This window comes from Canis lupus, chromosome 5, assembly GCF_003254725.2.
Source record: "Canis lupus dingo isolate Sandy chromosome 5, ASM325472v2, whole genome shotgun sequence".
Classification (NCBI taxonomy): Eukaryota; Metazoa; Chordata; class Mammalia; order Carnivora; family Canidae; genus Canis; species Canis lupus.
Genome location: NC_064247.1, coordinates 48,627,266 through 48,644,375, shown reverse-complemented (window position 1 = coordinate 48,644,375; position 17,110 = coordinate 48,627,266). Strand labels below are relative to the sequence as shown.

The 17,110-nt window shown below is 40.1% G+C and overlaps 1 protein-coding gene across 16 annotated transcripts in view; it reads left to right on the top strand.

The window, feature by feature from the left end:
• NFIA (nuclear factor I A) overlaps positions 1-17,110 on the top strand; it is a 373,774-nt gene that overhangs the window by 328,783 nt on the left and 27,881 nt on the right. For 10 of the 16 annotated variants that reach the window (XM_035717008.2, XM_035717006.2, XM_025427856.3 and 7 more), the window contains one exon: positions 7,205-7,296. The exons of the other annotated variants lie outside the window; for them this stretch is intronic. In XM_035717008.2, coding sequence (XP_035572901.1) covers positions 7,205-7,296 — 92 coding nt within the window. The remainder of the gene's footprint in view (positions 1-7,204; positions 7,297-17,110) is intronic. 16 annotated transcript variants of the gene reach the window in all.

Below are 17,110 nucleotides of genomic sequence, written 5' to 3'. Positions count from 1 at the left end.
GGTTTATTCCCTGTGGCTATTTAATATAATTTCACCTGTGCCTACTCACATACATTGTTGCTTCTGATCAATAGATGTGTTCTATCAATTGTGCAACACACAACAATTTACCTAAAAATAAATGACAGTTATAGAATTTGGATTAGCCATGGGAAATAAATTTAAATGAACTGAAATAAGCCTCTGTTCTTATCCTTTACAGCTGTTATGAAAACCAATGTTATAGGCAGTTTAAATAGATTGCCTACAGGAAACAATCCAAAGTGCCTGCTTATGACACAGATTTGGGTAACATAAGGTCAGAGCGTCTCCAGTTTACAAGTTGTTCTGATCCCTTTCTCTCTGTGCGCACGCATGAATTGTCTTATACTTCTCTTTCTGCATTTTTTTACCCCAAATCATGATGTAGCTAGAGCCCGTACCTCCCCGTGAGGATCCTTAATACAAACAGAAATACGAGCAGAGCAAAACCATCTGGCTAAATTGCCTCTTCTCAAGATTTTTGTGAACTACTGGCACATTAGCCATGTCATGCAAATTGCTACCATACATGTTAAGTAATGCTAATATATTAAAGTTAGAATTCATTAGCTTTTCAGGAAGAAAGCTTATGGGTATGTTGTTCTGTAATAATTTACTAGCAATAAGTAGGTTTTAATTTCATGCCCTGAGGGCTGTGTCTTTTTTTGTTGGTAACTTGTTTGTAGAGACAAAAGATTTACAGAGATAATAGAATGAGGTAACCGACTGCACAGATGTGATCAAAATAATGGAAATTCAGTGTGGTTATCTTTTAGATTCCAAACATCTGGAAGACAACTACAATATCCATGCAGTCATGTGGGAATTTCTAAACCTCTGAATACTGGATCATGTGTAAGAAAGGCTGTCTGTGTTTCCTTGGCTATATAATATTAATAACACTAACCCAGGCCCTGTAAACTTGTCGATACCGGTAGATTTCTTCAAAGGAAAAACACTCCCAATATCCTCCAGGATTTCTTTGTGACCTTGGAAGAAATAGTGCTGTTCAAGTTCCTAAATGAGTTTAACCACTGTAAAGGTTTCATTTAGAAATTAGCCAACCTATTTCCTGATAGTTTCTGCTTTTTGTTTTGTTTTGTTTTTTAGAAATGGAAGTTATCTCACGAGGCTTTTTCGTTTGGTGTTTTTTGGTTTTTTTAAAATAACATGATAGTGCAGTTAAAAGATTCTAGAACCATTTCACATAGGTATTTAATCATCTCATTATTTCAAGTTTGCAGCTGAATGCTTTCTCATGCACTTTTCCTTCACCGTCAGGTGTCCCTGATAAACATTTAATAAAATTGCAACTTGAATACACAGGGATCTGTTCAGACTGAACTTGCTTTGATTACTTCTGTCCAATAATTAGCACGTTTCTGTGCAGGTGGTAGAATCACAGTTAAGTCTATTTTGAATGAAATTGAATTTTTGCGTAGGTATTTTTTAGAGGGGAAATCCCCACATGTGACTATGTCTGAGTTTCTGAAAACGAGGGAACTTGTGACGTGTATATTGCTATCTGAGATATGAAGGGAGTGGTTTAGCATGTGAGGACCTCTAGTTGCCTTAGAAGTATTTGGAATAGAAATTTTTGATATCTCTGTTTATTTTAGAAATTATTTCTTTTTCTTAAAAGCAATTTCATGAGACTTTTTCCCCTCCATTTTCAAACGTTCAGGTCTCTGATGCTTAACATTTTACCTTCCCGTGCAATACAGCAAAACATAATTTGCAATCTCCTGTCTTTTCCCTTTCCCTCCATGATCAATGCCTCTGCTTCCTGCCTCCGGGCCTTTGCTCTTGCTGCTTCCTCTGTGACCCTACATCCAGGCGAACCTGTCTTCCTCCTTTCCCCTGTGCTGCTTTTCCCACCCTCCTGCCAGGTGTCACTTTTCTGTCCTTTAACATCTCATAGATTCTTATTTATGTCACCTTTAAAAGCACCCATATCTTCATTTTTCTACACACAGCCCTCACCATTAGGTAGATGCTAGCATTTCTAGGATGACAGTGTGTGCTGCTCACCACTGAATCTCCCCTGGTGCTCAGCACAGAGCCAGTGGTCGTGAGAGACAGCCAGAGAGACAGAGACAGACGGGGAGAGAGAGAGAGAGAGAATGAATAGGAATCTATTGAATATACAGAAACACCTCTCTTTGATGCACTCTCAAGGTTAGACCTGGCAAAGTTCAAGGGAATGAAGAAGGGGATGTTCACTCTTTTCCTATATCTGGAGTCTGACAAAGAACACAAATCTCTCTTCTAACCTCGTGTGAGGTTGGAGGCCAGGTTGCCAGGGTTCGGGGGACTTCATTGCTTCCTGTGTGTGGAAGTAAATGTAGAACCTCAAAGCTCACCAGGTCGCTTACATTTTCTTTTCTGCCAAGATGCCTTACCAGTGTCACTGACCCCGAACCAGGGCAGAGAAGCTGGCTGTCACTCTGCGCAGGCTGTTCTGCTGTCTGTGAACCGGCTCTCAGCCTCGCCGCCAGCACTCTGAGTCCTGGAGGGGCTTCATCCGAAAGGCAGCTCTCCCTTCACACTCTTCCCCCACAAAAACGTCTGTCTAAATTTTCTCCCTTTGCTCCCTTTCAGTGATTACATATATTTTAGTGGTTGCTAAATGTGAACTAGACCTTGAGTCTGTCTGCCTACTTTTCATTTTCTAGTTTGTCAGATTTAGGTGATTTTAATGCTAGCGTTTTCAACATAAAGAAAAACCACCTGACAATGGTACAAGTATTTTAATATCTTAACGTCTTTTTCTTCAGTCATAACTTTTTCCAAAAACAAGGAACACTCCAAGCATCTCTGCTCAAAACAGTGTGACTGCCTTGTTAACACCATGGTCAGATTTGATTTATAGGTGAGGGCTATTACAGACTCAAAGTGGATTTTTGGGGAAATACCATGATTCCTTTATCCAGACACATCCTTTATTCCTTCTTATTGAGAAAAAGAAACAAAACAGAACCTGACACCTTGGGAACAAGAAAAGTAGGAATTCTGTTTGGCTTGCAGGTGGTCAGTTACATGCATTTCTTTTTTATTTTTTTTAATTTATTTATTCATGAGAGACACAGAGAGAGAGGCAGAGACATAGGCAGAGGGAGAAGTGGGCTCCCTGTGGGGAGCCGGATGTGGGACTTGATTCCAGGACCCTGGGATCATGACCTGAACCAAAGGCAGACGCTCAACCACCGAGCTACCCAGGTGCCCCAGTTACACACATTTCTGAAGACAAAAAGGCTGAGTTCTCCTGGGGAACACCTGCTGCACAGTGGTAAAGAGCAGCTTAAAAAAAAAATAAAACTGCAAAAAAAAAAGAAAGAAAAAAAAGAGCAGCTTTAATGGATGATCTCAGGCACTCTACCTGCCCACTCCCTATGCCCACCCCACAGCCCCCACTAGAGATGGATTCCTGCATCCTCAGAGGCCCTGTAAAAGTATTGCATATAAAGAAAGAACTGTTCTTGAGCCATCCTCCCAACTGGTCATACTGAGATAGGACTTGCAAGGCCTACGTGAAGGATTTTATAATTAGCAATGCATATGGTAAGCGGGTAACACAAAAGAATGGGATTTTCTGGATATGCGATCAAATTCTGACCTGGGATTTTCATACTTATCACTATAGCTAAGGCCAAACTAAGACCATAGGATAATGGGAAGACATACAAGTAGAAAGAGGAAAAATATGATCAGGTTAGTATAAATAAAATAGTGGAAGCTTCTAATAGGAATGTTCATCCATAGCATTAGGCAAATAGTTGACGATGATATCGCTCATGTAGGTAAGATGGCTGCTTTAAAAAAAAAAAAAAGCTTCTGCTTCAGAAGCAGCCAAATAATCAATAATTTGATTTCTAATAGTCATGCTTACCATGAGGACTTTTACAATGAGATTATATAAGTAAATTGATTTCCCTGTTGACTTTATTAGAAAATCATCAAATGCCACTGAATCTTCCCTCCTGAATCTTCAAACAAATGTCTATAATAATCTTTCCCAAAAATTATTTTCTGGATTTCATGATTTCCTGAAGCTTTTCCTGTGGCATTTTATTTTTGCTGCTATAAATAACACCAGGATTATAATTGAGAAAGATACGAATGTGATATAATAGCATAGTAAATACAGTTGTATATAATTAATTACCACATTGCCCCCTTTACTTGGTTTAATATTCATGTTGAAAGCTCTTAACTGTGCATGTATAATTGATTCGCTATGGTATATGTGGTTGTTTAATAAAAAGTTGCAACTGAGGTTTTTGTTCAGCAGTATAACTCCCTTATTCCACTTTTTCTTTGGGAAAATCAAATTTAGCTAATGTCACATCATTTCTGGAACTACATCCTGTTACAGGTGAACACTCTGCCTATTGCAACTACAATAATGGAAGATGAGTCAGACTTACTTTCTTCCTTCCCTTGTTCTCCCTGTGTCCTTGAATTTTCCCAGAAGCTACATTTCTATAGAATAAATTTCCCCAGGCACCATTTCTTCCGTTTGATAACTTGAGTACTCAGAGATTCCCAAGTTTTTGTAGTTGTAAAATGAATTATTATTTCTTCTTCTCCTCCTCCTCCTCCTCCTCCTCCTCTTCCTCCTCCTCCTCCTCCTCCTTCTTCTTCTTCTTCTCTTCCTCCTCCTCCTCCTTCTTCCTTCTTCCTCCTCCTTCTCCTCCTCCTCCTCCTCCTCCACTTCCTCCTCCTCCTCTTCTTCTTCTCTTCTTCTTCTTCTTCTTCTTCTTCTTCTTCTTCTTCAATGCTAACACACTACCACCTCTCTTACTGTTGCTCTCATTTTAAAAACCAGACTAAACGTTGAAGCAGTTTTAGGAGCCTATGAAAGCATGAAAGGCTTTCTGGGATATTTTGAAATCAAGAATGCAAAGTTTGTCTCGTGCCTGAAGGAAGGAAAAATATCCGGTTGTTAGTCTTATAGCACTTTTGAATGGCTAAATTATTTGTATGCTACACCTTTCAAATGGCAAAATTTAGGTCTGGCAAACAATGGAGAGTAGAATGTAATACCAACCTTTTCAGACTTAGTAAACTTGGTATGATCCATGGAGAACTATCTTCACAGAAAAAGAGAAGCAAAAAAAAAAAAAACTGCCATGGTTCTGAGGATCACTCAGCATGCTTGTTTCTGATGTCACCAGTATGATAAAAGCATCATAGGAAATCCTGCTATGTGTCTGTGCTGACCAGTGCAGCCCGAGGACACAGTTCCACTAGGACTCACATTTCAGCATCTGTCATCAATCACTTAGTCTTAGTACCTTAGCATATACTCTTCAGGCCTTTTTTGGTTCCTTCTCTACCTACCTACCTATTCACGTGTAAAAGAACACTTTTCCCCCCTAACCACTGAGAGGTTTGACAGGTTATACTAGCTTTTCTCCTTATCTCTCCCACATCCTCTTTGTGCTCTAGAAGCAGGTAAATTCACTACCAGGTAATTATAGTCCATCATTTTGAATACATAACTCTCTATGGAGACTTCTTAAATCCTATCAAAGCAAAGCAATAACCCGAATAGAGCAATTAATAAAGAATATTTCACTGAACTTTTAAAAACTTCAGTTTCTCCAATACCAGTGAGTGAGAGGCACATACAGAATGGCTTGATGCAGAGCTATTTCTAAAATCTGTTCATTTTAGTCTAACATAGGAGGGGCTGGGATTCACACGGCTAGATGGCATAACATATCATACATGTTTTTACATAAACATTTATGTATACATTGTTTTTTTATAAAACTATGACTGGACAGATCCTTCTAAAACACACTCCAACAAAACTTTCTTATTAATAGACATCAGAGGATCCTCATGGAACAGGATGCCCTGTTCCATGCTGCTTTAACACAGCCCCACCATGTGCCCATCACAGATCCGTGTGGATGACTTAGCTCTTACCAGAGATGACCAACAGGACTTGGGCCAGTTGGTAGAAATTTTATCTCCAGACATGCTTAACAAAGGAAACAAGTCTGAGCCGGTTTCTGTAAAACAGAAAAGCAAAGAAAAGCAGATGATGCCAAAAAGAAAAAAAGAAATCTGGCAAAGGAATTTGGTACTATTCCCTCAGATATCTGTGTTTTTTTTAAAAAACTTGCAAATCCTTTTCATCTTTTAGATGGTGTGTGTCTAGAGTCAGTCCAAAAAATTAGGGCCTTTTACAAGTATCGTGAAGAAATTTGAATTGAGCAGAAGTCTGTTATCTAAAAGTTCTAGTACAAAGAAAGAATGTGAATAAATATTAGGATTTTGCGGTAAAGAAGTGAATTGCAGGACACCAAAAGACCAAATGCACATTTGGATTTGTAAGTCAATGAAACACCGAAGCCACTGAGTTTTTTTCTCACTAGAGTGAAGCTCTTAAATAGAAATATATATATATATATATATATATATATATATATATACACACACAAAACTTTCATGTACTGTGAAAGGAATGGTAAACTGAAATGTGGTTTTAGTGTGATGTCTTGGTTTACACGGGTTCTTGATAGTTTGTGCCTTAACAGAAAGTTCTAGGATGGGAAGACTACAAACGTTAATATTTTAAGCATGTTTTGTGCTTCCTAGAAACTCTGGACACTCTCCTGAGGCCTATAAAGACAGCTGGTTCTCAGTGCTTTTCCACCTCCTTTCTGGAGAAGCCATTAATTCCTTCTATAAAGACTCCTCTTCATATTTAGCTATAGAGACACAGGAATGTCTCATGATTTTGGGGAGTGTCATAGTGTGAGAAGCAAGGTTGTAAAATGAACTGCTTTCCTCCTCTTCCTACCTAATTTCTCTCTCCCTGTGCTCTAAGGACTAGGATATCTCTTTCTGGCCCCAGAGCTCATGTTTAACTCTGAAAGTATACTTTGCCAATGTCCTGCATGTTCTAATTTGTATGAGGGAAGGAGAAAAGAAGTCATGTGAGCACCAATTTGATATTTTTTATTCCAACAGTCTTTAGAAGCCAACACCCCTTCCCTTTTATGACTGTCTAAAATGCCCTCGCTAGCCAGATCCCTTTGCCTAGCTCCAGTGTTTGCACATTTCCTTGTTAATCAGCTGCGTAGGCTCGGAGACTGTGTGTTTTGGTGTTGTTTGTGTGTGCAATCTCGTGCTGCTTCCTGAACGCATGTGTCCCTTCCCTTCACAGCCTACTCGACACCCAGCACCTCCCCCGCAAACCGATTCGTCAGTGTTGGACCACGGGATCCAAGCTTTGTAAATATCCCTCAACAGACACAGGTGGGCCGCTCTCATCTTTTCTGTATGTGGTGCAGCTTGTTTTATTCATCAGGTGCATTGTAACTTGTCTTTTGGCACAACAGGCTGCATTTCCCAGACCCTGTTCGGTGGTCCCCTTTCCTCCCGACCCCAACCTTTCCTGGCCCTCCCCGGCCCTCCAGCCACACTTCCCTGTGTTCTCAGAAATCGCAGAAGACAGTGTCTGCGATTTTTGTGTCTTGTGTCGAGGGGGTAGAGGAAGAAGGCTTCTGTGCCAGAACTCCTTTCGCTATGGCAAGAAAGGTTTCCCTGTGCCAGCGAGTGTGTTTCCTCGTCTAGGAATTCATGTCTCTCTACTTTCGAGCAGACAGAAGGACGCCCCTGCCTGGAAAAGTAAGCTCTGGTTGCCCATGGAATCAAAGTGCATCCTGGGAACGGGGAACCAGCCAATCTTCTGTTTTCGTCATAGGGTCCCCGGGAAGCTGGCAAGCTTTCTGAAAGAAAAAGGAAAGAAAGGGTTCATGAGTCCTATTAAGTTGCTGGTGTTGGTGCAGAAATAGGTGGTGTTTATTCCGGGGTACCCTGGCCACTAGGGAGCGAGGGGTGGGAGGGGATGTATGTGAGTCATATTTGGGGCAGATGATTGAGAAAAGATTCTCCTGGGACATCGAGAGCTTGTTTCTCAGTAGATAGTTGTGTTTTGTGCTAGTATGGGTCAAAGAGAAGAAATCTCTGTTAAAAGTTTCCAAATGGCTGCTGTTAGAAACAGTGAGAGACTTTTGGAGGTCAGAGGTAGCAGATGTAGAGATATTTAGAAGTTTGTCAAAGAGAACTAGGTTCAAGTTTTGGAAGGATCTCCTCATTGGTTTCCTAATTAGAATGTAACCATCCACAATCATAACTGACATAAAGAGTTTCCTTCGAGGGTTCTCAGCATGTTGTTTGAAAGAGTTCTTGGAGATATTTTTTGCGTGTGCCCGGCTGTGTATTCTCCAGATGCTGCATTTGTAACTACTCATCTTTGTTTATAAGAATATGACCAGATGCTTATCAACGGGATAGATTTGCTTTCTTGGGTCCATTTGCTCTCTCTCTCTCTGTAAAGGATTTTAGTTTATTGTTGTGTCGACAGCGCAGGTGAAACTGCACCGCATCTGAAGCCTTCCTTACGCTAAAGCAGGGTCACATAAAGTACAGCTTCTGAGGAGGCAGCTGGGAGGAGCGGGGGGAGCAAAAAAGAAAGACAGAAGGTTAACTCTTGAATTTCCCACCTCTGCTGTTTCTCCTGAAACTGGCCTGTCCGTGGCTTCTGGGATTAACATCTATTCAGGACCTCCCATAAAATTGTTCCAGGGTATTGCTTATTTTCCCATACCTTCAAATGCTTAACTGATGGATTTGAAGTCAAATAATTAGCTCAAAGGCATTAAAATTTCATTTTGTACTTTTGGCTCATGCGTTCCAGTTCAGTGGGAAGGGAGAACTGGGGACGGTGGCTCTATATTGAATGATTGCTTTTCTCAAAGCACCAATGTGCTCGGGTTACTTCATTAAGAACCTCAAAAATGCAGTTTGGAAATGTCCTGTTTGTATTTTACATAGTATTTTTTGTATAATCTGTGATTCACAATACTGAAATGGTACCCTATGTTCCATTCAATTTGTTTCTCTATAATCAAAACGTGTTATATTCCAAAATGGCTTTGTTTCACAAATGCCTTATTTAACCCAGAAACTGAGTCTTCATGATGTTGACCACAAAAATTCAATTCTTGAAAATCCAGATTTTCCACGCATCTGGATGAATGATGTCACTTAGACCCAGTTTTGGCATCTGGAACTGAATTTTTTTGGTTTCTGTTAAATATTTGGCATCATAGGAACAACAGCTTAAATGTTTCTTATCAGAGTTACACCTGCCACGTTTGTCTTAAAGAAAGCCATCCTCAGTTGTCTTAGGAGAAACTGCACTAATGGAGCTGTCTTTTTTTTTTTTCCAAAAAAAAAAATATATATATATGTATATATCCTGAGGTTAAAATTCTGTGGTCAAAAATATTTTAATTTTTAGGTGTATATATATTAATTCTTTTTTTTTAAAGGAGCTACTTCCTGGAACCATTTAAAGTGTTAGACATATAAAGATAAAAATAGTTATATACTTTAAAAATAATCTCCTTCTTGAGAAGACATTAGTTCAGAAGAGATTTTTTTACAGCAATTGTTTTTAAGGCTTCATTTGAACATGGCGTGCAGATTAGTAATTTTCTAAGCAAGTTGGCATTTGTCCTATATTAATACTTTTGCTAATAAAGCACAAAATTCGTATTAATTGGGAGGACAACATTTTGCCTTCTACCTTTAGAGAAGTAAAAATGGAAGAGGCACCCAGGCAGATACTTGAGCTTTACTCAATGCAGAAGAGGTAACTTGCACATGAATTCATAAATAAATGCAAAGTAAAATGGTGTCCCTTTCTCCAAAAGGCCAGTTCCCAATAGAAATCTCTTCAAATGCCTGAGACATCAACCCAGAAGAGACAGATTAGGTATGGTCTCAATTTTTCCCAGTAGATAGAATTTGAGCTACTGCATAGTCATTTTAAATAGGCAGCTTCCAGTTTATCATAAGACCTTTCTTTATAAAAAGTATTCTTTAATTATATATAGCTTCTATTCATTGAGCACTTTCTATGTAGTAAGTACCTGAAGTACATTACCCAACTAATCTTGACAGGGACCCAATAGGATAGATATAATTATCTCCACTTTGTAGATGTAGAAACTGAGACCTAAAGAGATTGTTCATTTTTCCATGGTCATAAGCAGTAAGAGGTAGAGCAAGAATTTGTACCCAGTTTGCCTGACTCCAAGGCCAGCATTCTCTAACCACTGAGCTGCATGGCCTCATGAGCTGGTAAGCACCTTTCCCTACCGGTATTCAGACATTGATATGCTCAGCTCTCAGGAGTATTACTAGCATACCCCCTGCTTTTAAATCTGAGATTGCATTAAGATCTAGTCATTAGTATATATCCAAAAAAAACCAAAAGCAAAGTCTTGAAGAGGTATTGGTACATCCACATTCTTAGCAGCATTATTCACAACAGGCAAGAGGTGGAAGCAACCCAGGTCTCTATCAACAGATAAATGGGATAAACAAAATGTGGCATATGTATTTTATTGTGTATCTACCATTTTAATGTGGTATATAGTACACGTTATTTGGCCTTAGAAATGAAGGAAATTCTGCAGTATACTACATGGATGAGCCTTGAAGATATGAGGTTAAGTGAAAGATGCCACTCACAAAAGGGCAAATACTATATGAGTCCACTTATGTGAGGTTCCTGGGTTCATAGTCAGATTCATAGAGAGAGAAAGTAGAATGGTGGTTGCTGGTGGGTGAGAAGATGGCAGAATGGAGAGTCATTTTCTAATGGGGATGGAGTCTCACTTTTGCAAGATGGAAAGAGCTCTGGAGGTGTTTGGTGGTGATGATTGCACAACAGTGTGGCCATACTGAAGACCACTAAACTGTCCACTTGAAAATGGTTAAGATGGTACATTTTATGCTATGTATTCTTCCTACAACTTTTAAAATGTAATCTTTAGATAAACTCTGATGGCCCTTTCACCCCTTAAGAGCATAAAATTCTGTAAAACAGACAGGACTAGTAGACAGTTATCAACAAAATCCACTGTGAGTATGTGCTGACCTCTCTAAAAGTACTATTTCTCATGCCCGTTGCATAGTGGGTAGTCAGCATATATTGCTTGAAGCTAAATGATTCATAAGGAAGTTTAAAAATAATGACTTTTTCTTATTACAGTCATGATACATGTTAATTGTGGAAAATACAGATGGGAAAAATAATAAACATCACTTGTAGTCCTACTGTTAACATTTCCATATAAATCCATCCAGACTGTTTTCTGTGCATACAAGTGTATTGCAAAAATAGGATCATATTATATACACTGTTTGATAACCTGCTGTTTCTTCCCTTTAACAATATATTATGGCCTTCTTTCCATGTAAATTGGAAAAATTGAATATTGGCTTTTATTGCACCAATTCATCATCTGTAATGATTGGTAAGGAAAGATAACGTGGATAATTGAAAGCCATTTTTTTCTCCTCCTTCTCTTCCAGTCTGTTTTTTTCCTCCAGAGAATTCCTCCCTTCACTAAAACAGAATTGCCTTCTTTTTTAGCCTTGCCTTGAGCTAGTTTTCTATCAGCCTTGCAATTGCGTTGTATATCTCACCCCAGCTTTGGGCTGTGTTTGAACATTCTTGCCCAGTTATTTGTCCCATTATTTGTCCCATTCTTCTGCCTCACTTGTCTGGTACCTCTGCTACTCTCATCATTTGCCTCCTATCCCTCCGCATCCTCCATTTCATTAACTCATCATTAGAATAGAGGGTGGCCACCTCCCTGCAGCTTTCAGAACATCATTGTGTTTTGAGAAACCATGACTGCTCCTCCCCAACCCTGAATCTCTTCTTTTTCAAATTTGTCCCATGACAGTTGATATTACAGAGAAGTCTCTGGGGCATAGAGTATTTACTTCACTTTGGACACTATTAATGTCCCCTGCATGCCCACTGAATGATATAATATAATAGAGAACATGCTATCATCTCAAATAGCAGAAAGCCAATGGCCATTTCAATTGCATCCCATAATTTAATCTGATCCCTGAAAACAAGAGCCATTAAGAAGAGGCATTTATTTAGAGAAAAAAAGTTAATATTTCATCATCAGGTAATAAATAGAAATACCAATTCCCACACAGAAGGACTGAGCAAAGAACTCATTTTGATTCAGGTTCTAGTTTAATCAGAATGCTCAAATAAAATGCTTAACCTGCAGAACTCCAATGAGAACTAATTCTTTAAAATGAAAAATGAGTGCAAACAATATTAAAAACAGGCATTTCTTCCCTGCCACCCAAATCTATCACTGTTCTGCATCAATAGAATTGTGGTATCTGAAATGCTATTTAAAACCAAATTACCATTTGGGTTATTAGAAGAATCGCTTGGCATGGCATGGGCCTGATTTGTTGACAAAAAGGCACAGGTGCTGTAACCTTTGCTTAATAAATCATGTAGCTGCCCGGGTTGTGAGCAGTGTGACTGCCTAGGCCTCATGAAATTTACAAACGTGTACACAAGCCACACACTTCACTGTGCCGAAAACCAGCTGATCTGGAGAGGTCCCCGCGTGGCTAAATTATGGGCATGTCACCTGCTGTCTGCATTGGTGGGGATGCACGAGGAACGTGGGGAGGTGGCAAATACAGAGAGCATTTCAATCTGTTGTCATTCTGTGTCATATTCCTGAAGTTCTCCTTGAGAAATCAAAGCATAGGCAGTCTACAAAATTCTTAAGTTCCTTTCTTCGCTTACTCATCGTTTCTTACAGTATTCCCAAAAGCTACAGTATGAGGAGTAACAATTCTCCTCAGGTTGTTCAAAGACTAATAGAGGACATGGATGTAAAACATAATAATAGTAGTAATGACAACAACAACATGAATAATGCAGCATGATACCAGTTACACTAAGGATTTGCCTAAGAGGCTTTGAGACACAGAGTTGGGTAAAAGAACTTTCCAGAGTGGAAGGAGCAGAAAGGCTAAACTATTTTTCTGTCCGTGTCTAACTTTGACCTGAGGATATGGCTCTGATTCTCACATAATTTACCTTTTTTCTTCTGAGCTTTAATTTTTGCCCTTTTATCTATCAGCTAGTAGATAAGGCTTTATTTAGCCCATCCTAAGAGAAATGACATGTTTGTTGGCTTCTGTCTTCTCTGGACCAAGCAGATAAAATTGGAATCCTTTTTTGCTGCAGTCACGTCAGCCAGTAGCTCCCTCACCCCTCATTTCCAAGAAACTCCCCCTCCTTGTATCATGTCCTCACGCAGGGCACCACATTCACCTGAGACTTAATTCAGATTAGCTGAAGCCTTCCCCTGCTCCTCCCGACCCTGCCCTGTGCTGCCTGGAGGGGTTAGATAGCCACAGAAATTCAGGAAGCAACTGCAGAGTTGCAAAGGCAAGAAACTGAGATTTCCTAAGAGGAGGAAAAAAAAAAAGTATCTTTCCCCTTCTAGTTCGAATTGCATTTTCAGTTATAAGCCCACACAATGACAGATAAAATTTCACCTCCTCCTGACTTTGGAAAAAGTAGGAAGTCTTGTTGGTCAAATTGGTACTCTGTCTGAAGCACCCACGTGTGCCAGGTTCTGTGCCTGCACTTGCTACAGCACTCAGAGTCCTCTGAGGTTGGTGCTATTATCCCTGTTTTACAGATGAGGAAACTGAAGTTTCAAAAGGATACATCCACCTCAGGCAAACGAGGTTGCCAGGATTTGAACCAGTTTGTGTCTCAAATTTCTTTTTCCCAAGTGCCATCTGCATGCTTAATTAGTGTTAGTGAAATGTTACTGACCATTTTCTCTTCAAGATGGTCTAGGATTGACTCATCCTCTTACATCAAGGAATCAGAAGCCTAGAAATTGGGTCCCATGGGATAGGACTGATGTTATGCTTGGTCCTTCTGAAGACCTGCCCCAGTTTCCTATTAGTTCATGCATCTGTAAAATAAGACTGAGCTCATTCTCTCATCTTGCCTGGGAAAAAGACCTTTACTAATGATGTTAGTCTGCATCTGTGAGAACAGCTAGCCTCTGCCCAGAGACCAGATAGCAGAGCAGCTGAGATTGTAGGCTTCCGTTTCAGATCTTGGGTGGAGCTTTATTCCATCACTTAGAAACAGTATATGTGTTTCTTTTTTGTTGTTGTTATTCTTTTCTCTTTTTTTTTTGGCGGGGAGGGGGGTAATTCAGTTTTGTTAGTCTGGTTTATTAACTGCAGAATGATGATTGATTGTATCATCTCTGATGGTTGTTTTATCTCTCAGATTTTACTGGTGTAAAGAAAGTAAATGCTTGACTCCAACTAAACTTTCGACAAATTATAGCTTTTATTGTTTGGCTGATAACTAAACTCTTCGATTTAAATAGAATTTTCTGGATTATAAAGTATTTTCTTGGGGCACCTACATGGCTCAGTCAGTTGAGCATCTGCCTTTGGCTCAGGTCATGATCCCAGGGTCCTAGGATTGAGTCCTGCATCAAGCTCCCTGTTCAGCGGGGAGTCTGCTTCTCCCTCTGCCCCTCCCTCCTGCTTGTGTGTGGTCTCTCTGTCTTGCTCTCTATCCTTCACACACATGCTCTCTCTCAAATAAATAAAATCTTAAAAAAAAAAAAAGCAATCCATTGAGGTGGGCTGAACCATTATTATTGTTAACCCCCATTATGCAGATTTAAAAAACTGAGATTTAAAGAGAAGTGACTTCCCTGGAACCCCATAGCCAGGGATCAGTATAGCCAGGGAACAAACTCACTTCTGATTCCCAAGCCCAGGCTCCCTTCAGTGTGTCCCATTAGGCAAGGTCTTGAGTGAACCTTTTAGCACATCCTCATGTGCTACTATGTGGATATGGCCAGAACCTACCAGCCAAACTCTGGATCTAAAGCAACTGTCAAGCAAATTAGGACAATCCCTCCCCTAAAGATTATAACCCCATGGATCCTTCCATTGAGCATTTGCCCTAAAGGTACCTCCAAAGCCTAATAAATTAGGCACATCTATTCCTCTGCACACCATTTCTCCTCTTCAGCTAAATTGTGCCCCAAGGAAGAGAGACTCCCCAAGAGAAAACTGTCTCTGAGGGTGGTAAGGACTGGCAGCAAGTGAATATACTTCCCCCTATTAGACCCTGAAACCCTGAAGGGGAGAAGGCAGCGCCTGGTCATTTTTTCTCTTATGGTCTCAACTCCAGTTACAGGTGTAGAGTAGTAAACAACCCCTGACCAGGATGAGTAACTTATGCAGTGTGCTTCCCCTCCTTCCTCTGAGGAAGCGGCTACTGTGGGCTAGAATGGATCCTCTCAGCTTCCTATCTCCCAGACCAACCTGTACATTCTCTTCAGGTACACTTGGTAGTTGACTCAGTGATAGGCTATGAGACACTCTTAAGATTTTTAATAAACAACGCTTGTCTTTCAGTTTTTCAGTTTCAATTTAGTAGCACGTTTTAGATGTCTTCAGCCACAAACTTCTCTTCTGGGCAAAGTGAGAGCATCAGTTCTAGGTACTGGTCTCTTTTTCCTCCCTCAGTTCTCTGTTTTTTTTGTTTTGTTTTGTTTTGTTTTTTTAAAATAAGATTTTATTTATTTATTTATTTGAGAGAGAGAGCATGAGCAAGGGATGGAACAGAGGGAGAGGGAGAAGCAGACTCCCCACTGAGCATGGAGCCTCATGTGGGGCTCCATCCCAGGACCCCAGGATCATGACCTGGGTTGAAGGCAGATGCTTAACCAGCTGAGCCACCCAGGCACCGTCTCCCTCATTTCTTATATTTCTGTAATCCCATTATCTTTAAGTCCCATGTTTTAGTTTGGGTTTAGCCTTTTTGTTTGTGTGCTTTTTGCCTGCTCCAAAAAGATTTGGGGAAGCTTCTTAGTTAAAGCAAATGGATGATTATTGAAAGAATTAGGTGCCTACTTGGAGTCTGGCACACAATAGGTGCTCAGTAAATCTGTCTCCTTTCTCACTTGACTCTTCTCAGTATTAAAATGAGATCAGTGGCCATGGAGAAGGAAAAGATAAGAGGGAGCTTGCACCTGAAATTTTAGATCTTATGGAAGAAGATGGATAAAACATCTGGTATCCATTAAATTAGCTGTTGGGATTGTGGGAAAGAGGGGGCTGAAAATGAAGTGGGAGGAAAGCTTGAAAACAGAAGGTGAGAATTTGTGTAGAGAACTAAGAGGAGTGAGGTCAGAGTTTGATGATAGCCTTGCAACGAAGCCAGAAAACCCTAGCTAGTATCAATTGCAGAATTGCTGTCAACATTTCCAGTCCTTAGATGAATCTTGATAATGATGTTTCTGATCAGGGGATGTCCTGGGATACTAAGGGAAATATATTTGGTACTCATGGCCTGATTTCTTTTGAGGGAGCAGGGAAAAAGTAATGAATTAAAGAGTAGGATAGACCTATTTTCATATCCTGGCTGTGCCATTCGTCAGAGTGTCTTGGATGTTACCCTTTAAAATTCAGTTCCTTCATCTATGAAATGAAGGCCACTGTACTATCTGCCTCATAGAAGAGAACCCAATTAAGTGTGGTTTAAGCCAATCAGGATTATTTTTCTCATATGAAATCTATGTGGTTGTTGGCCTTGTTTCATCTGCTATATGATGCCAGCAGGAACCCATGCTCCTGCAGACATTCTGCTCTACTATCCTTTGCATGTTGTCCATTCATCCTCATGCTTGGTGCCTTGGGTTGTAAAATGGCTGGTGCAGCTCCAGACATCAAGCCCATATCCTACTCCATTATCCCTCTTTCATCAGGGAAACAAAGGCCATACCTTACTCTTCCCCTGCTTCCTGTTAGAAAATTTCTATTTAGGTCTCACCAACTAAAACTGGATTACCTTTGAATCTTTAGCTGCAAGGAATGCTGGGAAAGCTAGCAAGGAATTATGTTGATTGGCTAAAATGGGGATTGATTGTGACCTATGCTGAGTACATCGTCCTCCCTGAACAAAATTGCCCCAAGAAAGAAGGGGCCGTACATAGTAGGTAAACTGTTAACAGTATTTGCCATATTCCTCTTTCCCACTGTCTGATAGGTTTCCTGTGCTTTTAACTCCTGTTGCAGCACTTGACTCCCTTCATCCCTTGATGCCTGTCTTCTTACAGTGCCTTTCCTCTACACTCACTCTCTGTGTGCCTAAGAGACATATATG